Below are 17,483 nucleotides of genomic sequence, written 5' to 3'. Positions count from 1 at the left end.
GCTCTATTAGCGGCTGAGCGTTATGAGCTGAGCTATAAGCCATCTGTAACAATGATGCTTCGCTCTCGCGCACGTCACGCCATCAGCTCGCCTGTAATCGGCCTGAGATGTGTGGGTGAGTGTTTAGTGAAAGATTGTGAATTATGTTATTGTGAATGATTCTTGAAGTCAATAGATAGATTCATTTGTAGCGCTTTTCACAATATGTGTTGCTTCAAAGCAGCTTTCCAGAAAATCATGATGCGAATGTTTAATATCTTAATATCGTCATGCCTTATCATTGCATTTAGCAGATTAGAGCTGTGCAATAATATAGTTACATTTTGAGATGATTCCAAAAGTCAAGCAGTTGAGATTGGATCATATATCGGTTTATGAGTGTATTGCACGTATGCAGATAAAGCTGGACATACTTATATCCAACTTTATATAAAGAGCTGTGCAATAATATAATCTAGAGAAATATCTTTAAAAAACGTAAATCTTACCTAAAAATGGTAACTTTAGTGCGTTATTCCAAATAAGTGGGAATGAATGAATGAATAATTATAAAAATAATTAATTAAATTGAAAAATAAAAAATAAATAAATAATACATAAATAAGCTTTTTTTTTTTTTTTTAATTATAAGAACAATATTTTCTTGAATAGGTTTAGAAACTAAGTTTCTTTTGGTATGGGGGAATGCATTGTTTCTATAAATTAAAAAAATATCTTGAATTTTATAGATAGATACATAGATATATAGATTATTATTATTATTATTACCTGAGACAAGCATGAACAATTGATGGAAAATGTTTTGTTTTTTTTGTATACTCTAAAACAATTTGACATACAAACAACTTTCACTCAGAAATTGCGAGCAAATTTAACAGATAATTAAAGGTGCCATAGAATGCATTGATACAATATTTTAAATCGTTCTCTGATATCTACATAAGAAGGTGTGTGGCTTAGTTAAGGGCAAACAATCTCCAGAAATGGGTTTACATGTCCATTTACAACCCTAGGATTTTCCGTGCCTTTCTGAATACAGACACCAACCCATCCCTGCACTTCACATCCCCTGCACAGCCTGGAACATTATATTTATTTCCATGATCTGTCATTTTCGCGATTATCCTCGCTTGTTTCTTCGCAACACCTGCAGAACTTCTGATGATTCGGCTGGCGGCTGGCATAGAACATGGGCGGGTTTATGCAAATGTTGGGGGCGTAACTATTAGTGATCCCGACTGTAACGTCACAGTCGGTGCTATGTTCTGATTCGCCTATTTTTCAGTGGTCTTTTGCATACACTGAAATAGTATTTTCTTGTAAAACATACTCCAATAATCGTTGTTTTATTTACAACTTCAAAAAATTTTTATTTTTTACATTATGCAAGTTACAAAATGTCTAGTATCATTCACCAGATGTTCCTGACTTGCAAGCTCTTCCTCATGCAGAAGTCACACATTTTTACTGAGGGTGTTGAACTTCACGCACATAAGAGCAAGACTACAGAAAAACACCTCTGACTGAGAACAATACTTAACGTGCCGATGCATTTCACATGCAGCTCAAAGCTGTGTGCATGTCTGCAGCGGACGGTGTAATGCTGCTGATGCACATAAAGGCCCATCGGAGGTATTCTGATCTGACTGTGTCCAGATCCTGACCTGTTACTGACCTTGATGGACTGCTCTCATAGCGTACAGTGTGTGTCTGAAAGATCTGCAGCACGCTGGGAAAGATCACGTTGTGGTAAAGTGACTTGCACTGCCTTCAAATGCTTGTGCTTTACTATAGTATATCTCCTTTTTAAGGACACTGGCGATGGATCTGAAGGAGCTGGAAACTAAATCTGAAGTGTTTTGTATAATATTACATCTATATGTTTATGAGATTCTCGGGAAATTGTTTCAATAGCGCCTGAAATGTGCCTCATATCATATGACATATATATATTTTGGCCAGGAAAAAAACAATTATTTACATTTTTTTGCTAAATATATGTTATAAGCAGTGAAGCTCAATTAAATATATTTTTGAAATTGACATATATTTAGTTCCAACCTTAATATATCAATATATATTTAAAAATGTATTTCAGGTGCAAGAAAATACATTTCCAGTCTCACAATATATGGGCTGAATGCAAATGTGGATGGAAAAGCCTAGATTACAATGATTTAATAATAATAATAATATGTATACAGTATCCAGTAATTTTTTGGAACATTGTAAAGTATGTTTCTTGCTGAATTTTATACTAGTGTGTTATGTTATAAATAATACGTATTTTATGTGACATATTTTCAATGTATTTTCTTGGATTTAAATATATGGAGGGCAAAATTTATTTTATATATAAAATATGTTTTTATTAAAAAATATATTTATATATATATATTTTTTAAATATGCAAAAAAAAAATGGCCAAAAATATAGTAGTAGAAAACATATTTAAGTAAATATATCTTGGAACGTATTTTAGCAAAAAAAATTTCTTTGTAATTTGAATTTTTCTTTTTTTTTTTTTGCTGTATGGGTAGGATATGTAAAGCATAAAAGAAAATAAAAGATGCATATTGCAATAGAAAGTCCACATATTAGAAATAATGTGGACTTTCTATTGCAGTATGCATCTTTTATTTTCTTTCATGCTTTACATATCGTTCCCTAACGGTTTGGAGTCACTCTAGACAATATCAAACATGCATCGGGTCGCTGTAATAAAAAGATTTGGTGTTTGTTCATGTCTTTCGATCCAAGCCTAGTGCATACAACCAAAACACATTAAGTCAAATAACCTGGTTTTCCTCATGTTGATATGCTTAAGTTGCAACCAAAATAACTGCCACTGCCAAAACACACTTGAGATAAGCAGATGTTGCTGTATCTGCGTCCACGCTGGCATCAGCGAAGTCTCAAACTGCAGTATTAAAAACTCACGGAGGCTTTGCACAAACAAAGTGGCCATTTGAAGCTTAATTGTTGCGCTGCACTATTGCAATAAGCCTCTCAATGCAATGCAATAAGAGCAAACACGAGTGATTTGTTTCACCGCATTTGGGATTGTGCTCCAAAATGGTTTACAGTTCAGATCTTTAAGAGTTTAAGAGCCATGAGGAAATGCCACCTGATCATTAGTTTTAGTTATAACACAGACACAGAAATGAATGAATCAGCCAAAGTTCTTATTAATCTTCTAAAGGTCACCTTACAGAAAGCACACGCTCATTTCGCACTGCAGTGTTTTACTGTTTAGCACAACATTCAGCTGCTGTCAGACAGGAATTATCACGTTCAATTCTTCTTAATGCATGCATTTAATTCTGAGAAGGTCAGAAATGATTATGCATGGCCAGCTTTTGGCTCATCATTTGCTCCAGTCTAATCTGCCAAAAACATTGAGAAATTAGGAAAAATGTCATTTTTAGAAGTGTTTTTGAGTACCTTACATGTTCATTAGAGGCTATGTTTTGCTTAAGCAATCATTTTGAATCTGAATCATATTCTCTCTCGTCAAAGTCTTTTATTTAAGCATGTCGATATCCGATCAAATGTAAGATCCTGCAAATCATGACATGAATGATTAAATTACTGATGAATGATGCTCATTTCGTAACATGGAAGAAAAAGAAACACCAGTAATTCATTCTTGCCTAAATTTTCTTTTATTGAAAAAGGCCAGGGTGCAAATGTCAAATAAAAAAAAAGAAAATAAAATAAAAGACAAGCATATTATTATTTCAAGCATTTTAATACAAACGTAATATAAACTATTTCAGTCCCTCTTGACATGTAAGACACTGACTCAAAATACTTTGTTATACCATATTTTATCAAGTATTGCACAATGTAGGTACAAAATTAATAGATACGATTACATTGTCCATAATATAGCAAAAATCTGTTGAACTCTTAACAGAAAATACAACTTTTTGTTTCAAAAAAGCACATATTCCTACACTGAAATCCCAACACTAAAGGAATATTCTGTACACAATCTTTAGAATTTTTTTATCTGTTTTTAAAGATGAATTTCTTTAGCAATTTAAAAAAAAAAAGAAAAACCAAAATATATTATAAGATAAAGCTTCTGCAGCCATCACAGATCACTGGAGTAGTAAAAAGATATAAATGCAATACCATGTTGTAGAAACAATATATATATATATGCATTAGTGCCAATTTCTTAAAAATCAGCCAAGTCTTACCAACTTTAAAATACTGTAAGAGGCCAGAACTTGAAGCTTCTGTGTTTCCTTTTTTTTTTTTTTCAATGTTTTAGAGTATTTTTCTTCCAAAAGGTAGTAAAAAAATCATTTTTTGCTTTATTGGCAAAAAAGGAAAAGAAAAGATGCTTGTTGACCGATGTAACTGAACTCGGACATGTAAGTGTGTGTGTGTGTGTGTGTCTGTGTGAGTGTGTGTGTGTCTGAGAGTGTGTGTGTCTGAGAGAGAGTGTGTGTGTCTGTCTCGGAGAGTGTGTGTGTGTGTGTGTGTGTGTGTGAGAGAGAGTAACACAAGCTTTTTAGTACAAACTCAAGGGGGCAGAGAAAGATCGAAGGGAGAAAATAATCAAATAGAGTGAAACAAACACCCTTGGGCACATGCGCTTATCAGTGACTAACAGGAATCTTGGTTTCCAAATCCACAGTGGTGCGTCTTTGCCTTGCGTTTTCCTTTTGCCAACAATCATCCGAACATCAGTTAGCCATGACCGGCTGGAATTGCTGGTTTGAATACTGCATGTTGCTGAGACTTACGTTTAAGCCATCCATGAGCGACTTGTCGTTGATGCTCCCGTAGGCCGCGAACACGTCGAAGGCATTGCTGTACTGCAGAGGGCTGAGGGGGTTCTCACTCGGGAACATGGCATCTCCGGAGCTCTCTTGGCCTTGGAGGTTGGGGAACACGAACTCCTTGGCGTTAGGCGAGAGCGCAGACGCTTTCTGCTGCGGAGGCGAAGCTCCCAGACCGAATCCGTAGAGCGAATGCACGGAGCCGGAGATGGCTTTCTGCTTGAGGAGGCTGTTGACATTCAGGCCCAGGTTGGTGGGAGAGCTGCGTGCAACTTTGCCGCCGTTGCGGCTGCTGTTCTTCATCTTGGTGGAGCCGAATTTGGTGGCGGCGAACGAGGCTGTGGTGAAGGTTAAAGGCTGGGTGGAGCGCGGCATGAAGGACGGGCTGACGGCCGCCGACTGGCCAAACGGTGGCGGCGACGGCGAACTGGACTCGGACGAGACGCCCAACGGGTCACTGATTGGCATGAAGACCTGAGCCTCCGGGTTAAAACTGTTTCTGATCTCTTTATCCAGCTCGGAGCCGTTCTCGCCGCTATCGTCCACGTATAGCACCTTAACCGCTCCCTTTTCCCCAATCTGGTAGGACACCTCGAAAGGGTCGATCCAAACGCTGAGGTCCTGAGGCAAGTTGTTGCGGACGTCCTCGATGTCCAGCCCGCTTTCTTTGGCTGCTTCCTCCACCACCGGATCCACCTTCTCGCCCACGTGGATGCACCTGAACCCGGATCCTTTGTATGGCTTGTCGGGGTACCAGTGTCCTTCGTATTTCTTCTTCAGCTGCCTCTCCAGCTCCTCGCCAAAGATGTTGACTCGCCGCCGCGGGAGTTTGTTGTACAGGTACGAAATGATGAAGTTCAGCGCTACTTGGATTTCGAGCTGCATAGCTGTTTGTCTGTGTGGTGTTCAGTGGGGACCCAGAAGTGCTGGTGGACGAGAAACGCTTGCTGTAACACAGGAAAATCCTCTCGCGCTCCTTGAAGGGGGAAAAGAGGCACGGTATTGAGAGGCAGACTCATAAACCATGCCTAATCATATGTAAACAAACACAGCTGATACAGACACAAGAGTGAGAGGCCTAAATGCAAGGTTTAAATGGACTGTGCATCAGGGAGATTGCATAACGCGGATTCTCTTCCCTGCTTTATTCCGCCAACTGTTGCGTAAAAACGCCTTTATGTGAATATAGGGCATTCGAACACAATGCGACACGCGTTGCGCAACACCCCTGCGATCGGATTTCCCGAAGCTCGCGACCAATAGCATCACGGGGTGTGTAGCCTTGACCAAATGAGTCCAGCACACCAAATATAACGCTAAATCTTTGCGTAAACCTTCGCGTATGGCGAGCGAAACGCGTTAAATAGTGCGGTTGCACAGACGTCGGCTGCGTCGTGCTGTACGCGTAGAATTTGAGACGCGGCCATTGCGAGTACGAATAGGTATTGGGAACATTCTGGACGCTTTCTGACGACAGAACTGTAAACGGAGGAGCTCGATCGCTCTGGAGATGGCGACGGGTTTTAGGCGTAAAAATGAACTTTGGCACGGGATTCGTACGGGTCAAGCAGGGCTGATCGGACATTTCCGTAAAGCACACACACATTAGAGACACAGAGAGCAGCTCACATGACTGCACGGTTTCAGAGAGCCATTCGCGAGGAAACCGATCATTTATCAAGAACAGCCAGCTCTCCGTCTACGCGGAATCAGAATTTCAATGCGTTTCTTAAAGAGACAGCGCACTCAAAATGACAGCTCCGTCAGATGTTTGCCTTCGCGTCCTCGCTTTGTTGTGGAGCACAAAAGGATGATTTTAGGGGACTGACAGCCTCGCTCACTGTTGTACTTCAATGCATTTTGTTTAAAACGAATGCTGTCATTCTGCCTAACGCCTCCTTTCGTGCTCCACCGAGTCAAACAGGTTTGACTAACACAATTCTTGAGTAAACTAGCGTTAGCCATTTGAAGCAAAGCCATATGTAATCCACAGCCAGATACTTACATTAAACGCTCGTGCTTTCCTCTCCTCTTCGGTTCCTAGCTAGCAGTTATGGACAAGATTATTCCAGTTCGGTTGCGTCAACAATAGCTGTTTATTCTTCGTGGAACCGTGTTGTTTTTTTGGAGTCTGTTGTCAGGCAATCCGACTCCCCACTGCCTAGGAGTTTTTACAACTCTGCCCTTTAAACTCCTGCCTGGATCTCCTTTATAGCGCTCCTCCGCCACGGACATGATGGGGGCGGTGATGCGGTTTTCAGAGGTCAAAACCTCAGCGGCGCTTACCATTGGACAAACGCGCTTTCGTCACGCAGTCGCCTCCGAGTTCTCCGTGCTGATTGGCCGCGCGCTACGTCAACAACCAAAGAGACCCGCCCCTCGACCAATAAGCGTTTAGTACATTTATGGCTGGCGTCCCTAGTTATCTTTCTCCCACACGTAGGAGATCTAAACATAATATTATTATACTGGCTCCTTTGTTATGTTGATTTATCGAGACTTATAATAACTGCGCGATGTTTACAGTTTATGGCTAAATCTGATTCTACCTTTGCAGCTTATAATACGACCTACTAACAATAAAAGTGGATCCTTTTAATTAATTTCAGACGTATTAAGTAGATAAGAAGGTGTAAATAAATAAATAGCCCACATTAAGTGAGCGGAGTGACTCTGGTCATTTGTCCACTGGGGTGTAATCTGTCCTTTTGCTTGAACAAACAAAAATAAATAAATAAATACTGCGATGCTATTGGCTGGCCGTGGTTTCGTCATCACCACCTATGCAGACACACTAGTACACTCAAGTCTGTGGGTTTACCTTGTTGTGACTTTTTAGGTTATGCAATATGCATTGCTTTTTAAATAACATGCATATGATGACAAAATAAACAAGCTATTTATTAATGCATTGTCTGTAAATCAAAACCCAATTATTCATCTGTGCTACATATATAGTAACATGATGCAGCCGTGTTGTGTTGCTTTTTCTATAGTATCAGCACGTCGACGCCTTACACAGCTCAGATTTCATTGGTCGGGTAAACCAAGCTCCTGTATGCAAGAGGTTTAAGGTTTTTGCAATCATGAATTGTTATAAACCCATGCAAATGTGTACACAGTAGGGGTGAGGATTGCAGAGGAATAGCCTATTATACACTCCAGTGCTGTCTGCATTTGGGAAATGACTCCAGGCTCACAATACAACACGATGATGCTTCAAATTAATTCTGAGCTGTATACCAACAAGTCCCAAAAAGATGGTTCAGTTTTATAAGCGAGTACCGCTCTGGGCTTAAACAGATATGAATGCAGTCCCAAGTTGTGTATTTTAGCATCGATTCTCTTACTTAATCTGTGTGTTCTCACTTAGTAGGATTTTAATGTTATATTAAGCAATTAGCCAGTCACTTAAAGCAAAAATTAAGATTCCATGATCATTTACTCACCCTCTTGTCATTCTGTACACTGCAAAAAATAATATCACTTAGTATTTTAGTCTTGGTTTCTGATACAAATATTTAAAAAAAATTTAAAGCAAGATTTTTAAATAATTTACCCGAGAAGCAAAAAGTCTTGTTTTCTGAAAAAATGAATCAAACTTAAGTGTTTATGCTCAAAATGACACAGAAATGTATTGTTTTTGCTGAAAGCAAGAAAAAATATCTGCCAACGGGGAAATAAAAATAAACAGAAAAAACTTAATTCACATAAAAAACAAAGATTTTTTTATTATGCCAATGCAAGATGTTTATTCTTGTTTTAAGCAAATACTCGTCTAATTTTAATTAATTTGTCAGTAAACAAGGCAAAATATCTGCATCTCAAGTTGATTGATTTAACTGATTAAATGAAAGAAGTCTTGATTTAAGAATGTTTGTTCTGGAAATCAAGACAAAAAATACTAAGAACTTTATTTATGTATTTATTTATTTATCGATTTTCTTTCTCCTGCGAAACACAAAAGGAGGTATTTGAGAACTGTTTCTGTTCAATGGGCACCGAAACCGTTTGGTTACCAAATATTTTCTTTTATGTTCCAGGGAAAGAAAGAAAGTCATACAGGTTTGAACAACACGAGAGTGAATAAATGATGACAGAATGATCATTTTGATAAAAAAAAAAAAAAAGTCCTATATCTTTATAAATCTGTATTATGCCTTCTGAGAGGTTATGGATTTGTTTTTGGTGGATGACGTAAAAGTGATACATTTTCTTTTCTGTTCCTTACATAAATATGATGTAGGCTCCGTAGCATAGCAACAATAAATACTCAAACAAACTCCTGCTCATGACGTACACCTGAAGTCAACACTGACCACACCCTGCTCTCTCTTAATGATATTTCAGGAACTCTAAAGTATGTCTAAATGTTCTACATTCCAGCCGTAACTGCTTCCATTCCATCTGTTTACTAATGCTTCTGTCACTGATACAGTGAGATATAACGAGTGTTAGATGGCTAAGCAGGTAGAGAAGGGTTCGAGATCCCAGATTGCTCCTCTGCAGGGGTGTGAATGAAGCTTGAGAAGACACACATGAGTGTTTCCAGCATTCAGTGACTCACACGCTGGAGCTCCGCCAGTTTAGATGATGTGATGGGAGCGTATCGACAACACAGCACTGGTCAACCATAGCAATGAGATGTAATGCACACGTACTTTCACTAAAATTCGCCTTTAAATTTACATAAGACTTTTGTGGATTTTAGTCCATGTCTTTTAGCTCTATGTAGACACACACACACGCACTACTAAGGTTTGGGGTCGGTAGATTTTTTTATGTTTTTGAAAGAAGTCTCACCAGGGCTGCATTTATTTGATGAAAAATACAGTAAAAATTGTGAAATATTATTATAATGTAAAACAGGTGTCTTCTATGTGAATATCTGTTAAACTGTAATTTATTTCTGTGATCAAAGCTGTATTTTCAGCATCATTACTCCAGTCTTCAGTGTCACATGATCTTCAGAAATCATTCTAATATGCTGATTATTAGAAACATTTCTGATTATTATCAATGTTGAAAACAGCCGTGCTGCACAATAGTTTTGTGGAAACCGTGATGCATTTTATTTTTCAGGATTCACAGATGAACAGAAAGTTCAAAACAACAGCGTTTATTTGAAATAGAAATCTTTTGCAACATTATAAATGTCTTTACTGTCACTTTTCATCAATTTAATGTGTCCTTTATGAATAAAAATATTTATTTAAAGAAAAAAAAACTAAACTTTTGAAAGACTTTATGATCTATATAAGAAGAATTTTATTTTTATGTGTATTTATGTGCTATACACTGAAGAAAAGAAAAAAAGTTTTCTTCTTACTATTTTGTCTTGTTTTTCAGTACAAATATCTAAACATTCCTAAATCAAGATACATTTAGTACTTAAGAAGCAAAAATAACAACATTTTAAAGTCAACGGGGCAAGAAAATCACGTTTTGCAGCGTATATATATTGAAAGAAAAAGAAAAAAAGAATTGTGTCAATAGAAATAGGACTTACATCTACACAGGTAAGAAACGGTTATCAGTGGGGTTTCAGACTCCAAGAAACTTACCTTGTAAGAAAACTGAATGAACACAATCTCCCAGAACATCTGAAATGAGGCATTTAACGAAGTTTACACGCTGAACACTTCTTTTTACCGACAGAAATATGATGCTGACTGGAATAATATCTCTTTTTTATTATTATTACCTTCATATTTCAAAGTCCCGTTCACATTCAGATGCAGTTTGGAGCTGAAAGTGCTTCAGTAGTTGATGTTTACTAATTCAGTGTCTTATTATTGTGCTCTTTATAGGGAATAATTTAGTGGAGGCTGTTCTAGAGCTGCAGAACCTGCGGCACATCCACAAACACGGTCTAAAGCATTACAGGCAGAAATCCTATGTTTGTTCTGTCGTGAGATCAACCATAACAACATGGAAAGTTGCTAGTTTTACACACTGCAAATGTTTGGTGTGTTTCGCTGTGTCACACATTTACAACCCTGTTAACTGTATTATAGTTAACTAAAAAAATAAAATAAAAAAAAACCTTATAATTATTGCAAATAAAGGAAATGTTGACTGAAATCAAATAAAATATTTTAAATACTTAACCCTATTTTATTTCAGCTGGTTGCCAAGGAAACATTTCTCATCTTCGTCATTTAGTTTGTTGTTTAGTTTGATGTAACTTGATGCTCTAAAACTATATATATACAGTGGGTACGGAAAGTATTCAGACCCCCTTAAATTTTTCACTCTTTGTTATATTGCAGCCATTTGCTAAAATCATTTAAGTTAATTTTTTTTCCTCATTAATGTACACACAGCACCCCATATTGACAGAAAAACACAGAATTGTTGACATTTTTATGATTTATTAAAAAAGAAAAACTGAAATATCAAATGGTCCTAAGTATTCAGACCCTTTGCTCAGTATTTAGTAGAAGCACCCTTTTGATCTAATACAGCCATGACCCTTTTGGGAAAGATGCAACAAGTTTTTCACACCTGGAATTGGGGATCCTCTGCGCTGTGTGTACATTAATGAGGAAAAAAATTAACTTAAATGATTTTAGCAAATGGCTGCAATATAACAAAGAGTGAAAAATTTAAGGGGGTCTGAATACTTTCCGTACCCACTGTATATATATATATAAAGTACATAGATATATTAAAAAACAAAAACACTAAAATGACCAAAAACACCAAAACTTAAACTAAAATGAAAATGGAAACTAATAAAAACTAATTCAAGCTGTTAAAGGGCACCTGTTATGCCCCTTTTTACAAGATGTAATATAAGTCTCAGGTGTCCCCAGAATGAGTCTGTGAAGTTTCAGCTCAAAATACCCCTCAGATCATTTATTATATTATTTTGAAAATGCCTATTTTGAGTGGAAGCGGAAACGCGCTGTTTTCGTGCCTGTATCTTTAAATGCAAATGAGTTGCTGCTCCCCGCCCCCTTTTCCAGAATAAGGCGGAGCCTAGTACCTCAAATACAAAAAAACATCTGTTTAGTTTTTATTATCATGTCTATCGTGCTGAAATCATGCGTTTTAAAGCCATATCGGTTTAAACTTCTGATATAGTGTTACTGTATACTGTCACACGGCACTTCAGTACTAAATAAGTTCTCTTTCATGTCTTATTGCACTTAAACTGTCAAATACACACAGGTTTATGTTTAAAACACACATAGGTTACACAAACACAGTCAGTTATGTCTGTTAAGGTAAACAGCTGGGAAAGAAATCGCAGGTTTATATTAGATCTGTATGCAAATAATATAATTTGAAACCATACAGCATGATGGGAAGACAAGTGAAAAATATAATTCCATTTTCTCTGCTTTTCCAAGCGCAACCTTCAACTCTGTTACTATTAAAAAACTTAACATATTAATGTTTTTCTTTAAATTATGGAAATACAAAAACTCACTTCATTTTGGCAAATTTGTCAGAATTTTTCTTTTTTTTTTCTTTTTGCTTATCAAGTCTTGATTCAAGGATTTTTAGATTTTACTGAAAAAAAGTGTGTAAGAAGAAGTGGAAAATAAATAAATTCATAAAAGATCAGTGAAAAGAGGTGCTTAATTTTCAGAAAGGTCGGTTTGCGATTTTTGCATCCCTGTTACTAAAATTGACTTTCTGAATACAGTTGAAAAATGTTGTTTTCTCTTAAAATGAAAACAAATATCTGCCAGTGAGATCAGAAAAATAAACTTTTTTTTTTTTTAATTAAGTTCATTTTTCTGACTCCGTTAGCAGATATTTGTTATTGTGTTAATCTTAAACTTTTTTTAAACTTATTCATTTATTTATTTATTTTATCAGAAAACAAGACATAATACCTTTAATCATTTTGCTTCTCAATTAAATGTTTCTTGGTTAAAGAATGTTTAGATATTTGTAGGCTACTGGAAAGCAAGACAAAAATACTGATTCGGAAAATAATTTTTTGCAGTTTCTAAATGTACTGATAAACCACTGAAATATAGTGCACCATTTTTTCATTATAGATGTCCCATTATTGTTTACATTAAAGCCCAGAAACACAGTGTGTCCCACTTTTGCTGCATCAGATCTGGATCCTCCCAAAACCAACAGCAGTGAACACTCTTAAAAATAAAGCATTCAGAAAGAGTTTCACAGCCTCACAGAACATCGTAAAGTGTTAGCGATGCCATAAGAGAACCAATTTAAGGTCTGTGGTACTTTAAACCATCTACAGTTGCATCCAAAAATACTTCTACACTGAATAACAATTGGCTTTGAAACAGTTTTCACTCGGAAATTGCTAGTAAATTTCACATTTAATTCAATGCATTACTTGCTGATTCTTTGTAATTATTTGTGAAATTTACTAGCAATTTCTGAAACAAAACTGTTTCTACACTACTTTTTTTTAAGTAGAAAGAAATAGTATTTTCCTCTTTTTCTAACCTACACTGTACAGTTTTTTTAAAGGGTTATTATAGTTAACTAAAACTAAAACCATAAAACAATTTGTGACTTGAAATTGAATAAATTTTGAAAAAATTCAGTTAACAATTCAACATTTCTAATTTTCATTTATGTTTGACTTGATGTACTAAAATAACTGAAATTAAAAAATTATTAAAAAATAGACATTTAAAAAAAACAAAGAACATAAAAATTTAAAAGAAAATATTATTTTAGTCTTTCTAATTTTTTAACCTACACTGTACAGTAAAAAAAAAAGGGTTATTATAATTAACTAAAACTAAAACCATAAAACAATTTGTGACTTGAAATTGAATAAATGTTAACTGAAATAAAATAAAAAAATTCAACATTTCTAATTTTCATTTAGTTTAACGTGATGTACTAAAATAACTGAAATAAAATTAATTAAAAATAGACATTTAAAAACAAATAATATAAAAATGACAAAAACACAACAGCATTACTAAATTTAAAAAACATACTGTTTTAGTCTTTCTACTTTAAAATTTCATGTTTAATTCAATGCGTTACTTGTTGATTCTTTGCAATTACTGTATTTGTAAAATTTACTAGCAATTTCTGAAACAAAACTCCAGTTTGGTTTCTTTTTGTTTTCTTATGTTTTTTCTTACTTTTTTTTTTTCAGTGTAACACATCAAATTAAAGTTTTGAAGTAGAAAGAAAGTTTTTTTTGTGTGTGTGTGTTTGCGTGTGTGTGTGTGTGTGTGTGTGAACTATACTCCATTAATCGTTAATGTAACACATTTTTAATATTACAAATGATATAATAGTTTGTGTGTGTGTGTGTGTGTGTGTGTGTGTGTGTGTGTGTGTGTGAAATATACTCCATTAATCGTTAATGTAACACATTTTTAATATTACAAATTATATAATCAGCATAACTGATGTTGGATCAATAATTGCACATGTATTTCGTTGTATTTCAAACTTTCGAAATTCTAAAGATTTCTGTTTGAATTTGATTTTGAGTCCCAGATTTTGGTTCTCACTCGCTTCTTTTGTATCAAACTGTTTAAAATTTTTACAATTTTTAAAATGCTTTTCTCCTTCAGTTGTCGTTCTAAAGCTCAGTAACTAGTGCACTTTGCACTCAATCGTGGGTTAACATCGGTTTAACTCTCAGGTTAGACCCAGTTTTAACCTTTGGGGGATTCCACCTACACTCTAAGAAAAGTCCATAAAAATACAGCCTAATGTTCTGTGTTAATATGAATATGATTTCGTCTGTGTTTATTTATTTATTGATTGTGTGGTGTTTTAGGGTTGAAAGAAATGACTGTAAATTTAACATAAAATGTACTGGTAATTTTCTGCCAGAACATTATCCATTTTTTCTACAGATTTATTTCTGACGCTGTAAAAATTATTTTTCAACGCAGGATTATTACTAAATATTACTATAACTAAAACTAAAGTAAAAAAAAAAAACATTTTGTTACTTGAATTAAAATAAATTTTAACGGAAATAAAATTTAAAAAACTTAAACTTATATTTCAGGTATTTGCCACGGCAGCATTTCTCATATATATATATACTGTATATATAAAACAACAACAACAACAAATAAAATAAAAAATAATAAAAATGCCAAAAAAAAATAAAATTCCTAAACTTTCAACTAAAATTAACATTAAAGCAGAAAATCTAAAAATAAAATCTAATTTAAAATATTTTAAAAAAACCTATACTAGTATCTCAATGATATAAAATATATATTTTTAAATTTAAAATACATTGTAATTGTTACTTGCCATTTCTTTGTGAAATTTACTAGCATTTTCTGAGAGAAAATTTATTAAAATAAAATGTATTAAAATAAAACAAAAAAACATAAAAGTAAAAATACTAAAAATACTAAAAAAAATATATATATTATTTATACTTTTGTCTCAGAAGGAGAGAACTATGGATTTTAGTATTAAAACAATGTATGTCACTTACAGTATGACATTTATGATGTATTGTGCAATATTTTTTTTGTCAATTCAATGAAAGTAAATGGGGACCAGTGTTGTTTTGGGCCTCACAAAGAGAGTCATACAAGTTTGGAACGACATTCAATAATCACATCATGATCATTTTTGGGTGAACTGTCCCTTTAATGAAACTAAAATGTCTCAAAAGCTCCACACTGGTGCTTTAGATCCACGCATGTTGAATGTAGGCCCTGATAATGAAACCATAAGCTAAAGTATAACTCTGAAATCTGATCTGTAGAGATGAGCTAAGCTCAGAATGTCGCGCGGACGCGCTAACTGCTGCAGAGCCGGTGTGAAAAGCCATTCATCAGCCAGTCCACAGACTGAACCCAAGAAGCGAGGAATCATTGAAGCCTTTGCTTTTCTTCAGACTCTGGGTTCTTCACGGGAAGCCTGCGTTTAGGTTTAGCCCAGCCTGAGCAAACATATAGACTGACTTCTGTTCTTCCCATCGCTGAATATTCTTCAGGCATCTGAAGCTGTTGGCGTGTCCAAAAAAGCTAAAAATAGGAGTATATTTAGCAGAAACTCTATGTGAATGTGTGTGAAACGAAAGCGAGAGTGTTGTCAGTGTTTCAGGGGAACACATGTCAGCTGTCTATATGAGCCCATCTGTTTGGAAACATCATATAAATATCAGCATCTGCACCAAATTCATGTTTTTGCTCAGAGTCTCTGAATAAAATTATACTGTTTTTCCTCCATATTCTCACTATGTCAGACTGATGAATCAAATATCATACCCAACATATGCAAACTAAGTTGCAGCAGTGTTCAATAGCTATTTTTATTATTAATATAAATGCACAGAAAGTGCAGTGATATGCATATGCATTAAACAATGTACATTAAATGTATGTCCTCTGTGAATGACAAATTAAAATTCTGCAATATTCTGCGACAGTAATCATCTCTAAAGCCCAGGAACTGAAAGCAAGGGTCAAAATAAAGCACGCACGAGTAATTTAATTTCCTATTCAAAAGCAATAACATTCTCAAATGTCTTTCCTCCTCCAGACACTGACATGCTCTGCTTGGCAAAGGATTTGGGAGCTTTTGGTTGCTGTTTATAGCCATATGCAAATAAAGATGAATTCGTCAGCTGGAGGTTTCCAAACTTTTGATGCCACGGATCCAGAAATATGATGCATGGGCATATACAGCAGTTATATATTTTAATTTATAAAGACCCATTTATACAGCAAAAATTCTCTGCATGGCATCATAGATAACAGGTGTGAATGAATGAATGAATGAATGAATGAATATTGTCTTTGTTCTGAAGCATATATATATATATATAAACACAACCTGCAGACTAAGTAATACAAACTTTGTTACAAGAATGAAGAGATAAACACAGAAAACTATATGATTTGATTTATTTTCCTCCTTAATCTTAATTTTTTCTTTTTAGTAAAGCTTGGTTTTCAATACAATAACCACAATTATTTCATGATTTCTAGGTAGTCCTTGCAATAACGCTATTCCAGTAAATATTAACAGTTTTTATAAATAAAAATAAATAAATAAATATATTAAATAAAAATTAAAATGTTTTAAATTATTTAAGTTTTTTTTTTTTAAACAAATTGTTTACTTTTACTTTTTAAAATGTTTTTAATAAATGTAAACAATTTATATATATATATTATTATTATTATTATTATTATTATTATTATTATATACCTCCTAGAGGCTCTTGGGCCACAGGTTGAAAGCCTCTGTTTTAGGTAAACCAGTCTGTGAGAAACTCTGAGATAGCCTATATATGATTCAGTGTGAGTGTGTGTCACAGCAAGCCTTTCAGCTCACATATAGAGTTATCATTTTCTTCTTTGTGCTGGTCGCAGCACAGACAGAGTCACGATTTACCAGACAAACAGTGCAAAAACAGCTGATGCTGCAGTGTTTGCATTGTGCATGTGCATGCGTGCGCATTTTCCCTTCGGAATGCCGTGCTTCTCCCGTTTCCAGTCTCTCTTTTAGTTTCGCCCTATTTCAGAGTCCGCAAATTAATCATGCATTATTGAGAGCCGGTGCTGGATGAGGTTCTACCCTCGCTGCAGTACAAACACACACGCTGCATTAAAGGGACGTACTTTAATGTCACGTACTGTATGCTCTATGTGTACCGAACCCGTTCACAAATCTCATCATGTTCACCTAAATGAGATGCCATCTGCAATCCGGCCACGGCCGTCCTCCTATGATGCACAT

The 17,483-nt window shown here is 35.2% G+C and overlaps 1 protein-coding gene and 1 long non-coding RNA gene across 3 annotated transcripts; one reads left to right on the top strand and one right to left on the bottom strand.

Moving 5' to 3' along the window:
* The first annotated feature begins 2,427 nt into the window (after positions 1–2,427).
* Positions 2,428–4,569, top strand: LOC107742587 (uncharacterized). 2 transcript variants are annotated; one of them, XR_001640321.1, is made up of 3 exons: positions 2,428–2,438; positions 3,839–4,407; positions 4,455–4,569. It is a non-coding gene; the product is annotated as an uncharacterized LOC107742587 (long non-coding RNA). The 2 variants fall into 2 exon arrangements; XR_001640320.1 differs by lacking the exon at positions 2,428–2,438 and having other exon boundaries at positions 3,503–4,407.
* On the bottom strand, positions 4,442–6,992 carry LOC107742586 (protein Tob1-like). The gene is made up of 2 exons (XM_016555626.1): positions 6,802–6,992; positions 4,442–5,772 (listed from the first exon to the last, which is right to left on the bottom strand). Exon 2 carries the CDS (start codon positions 5,679–5,681, stop codon positions 4,701–4,703), a length of 981 nt encoding a protein of 326 aa, XP_016411112.1. The 5' UTR covers positions 5,682–5,772; positions 6,802–6,992; the 3' UTR covers positions 4,442–4,700.
* Between the last annotated feature and the right edge of the window lie 10,491 nt (positions 6,993–17,483).

This window comes from Sinocyclocheilus rhinocerous, unplaced genomic scaffold (genome assembly GCF_001515625.1).
Source record: "Sinocyclocheilus rhinocerous isolate Xijiao unplaced genomic scaffold, SAMN03320098_v1.1 scaffold706, whole genome shotgun sequence".
Classification (NCBI taxonomy): Eukaryota; Metazoa; Chordata; class Actinopteri; order Cypriniformes; family Cyprinidae; genus Sinocyclocheilus; species Sinocyclocheilus rhinocerous.
Note: the sequence above shows the minus strand (reverse complement) of the source record. Positions and strands in the feature narration are given on the sequence as shown.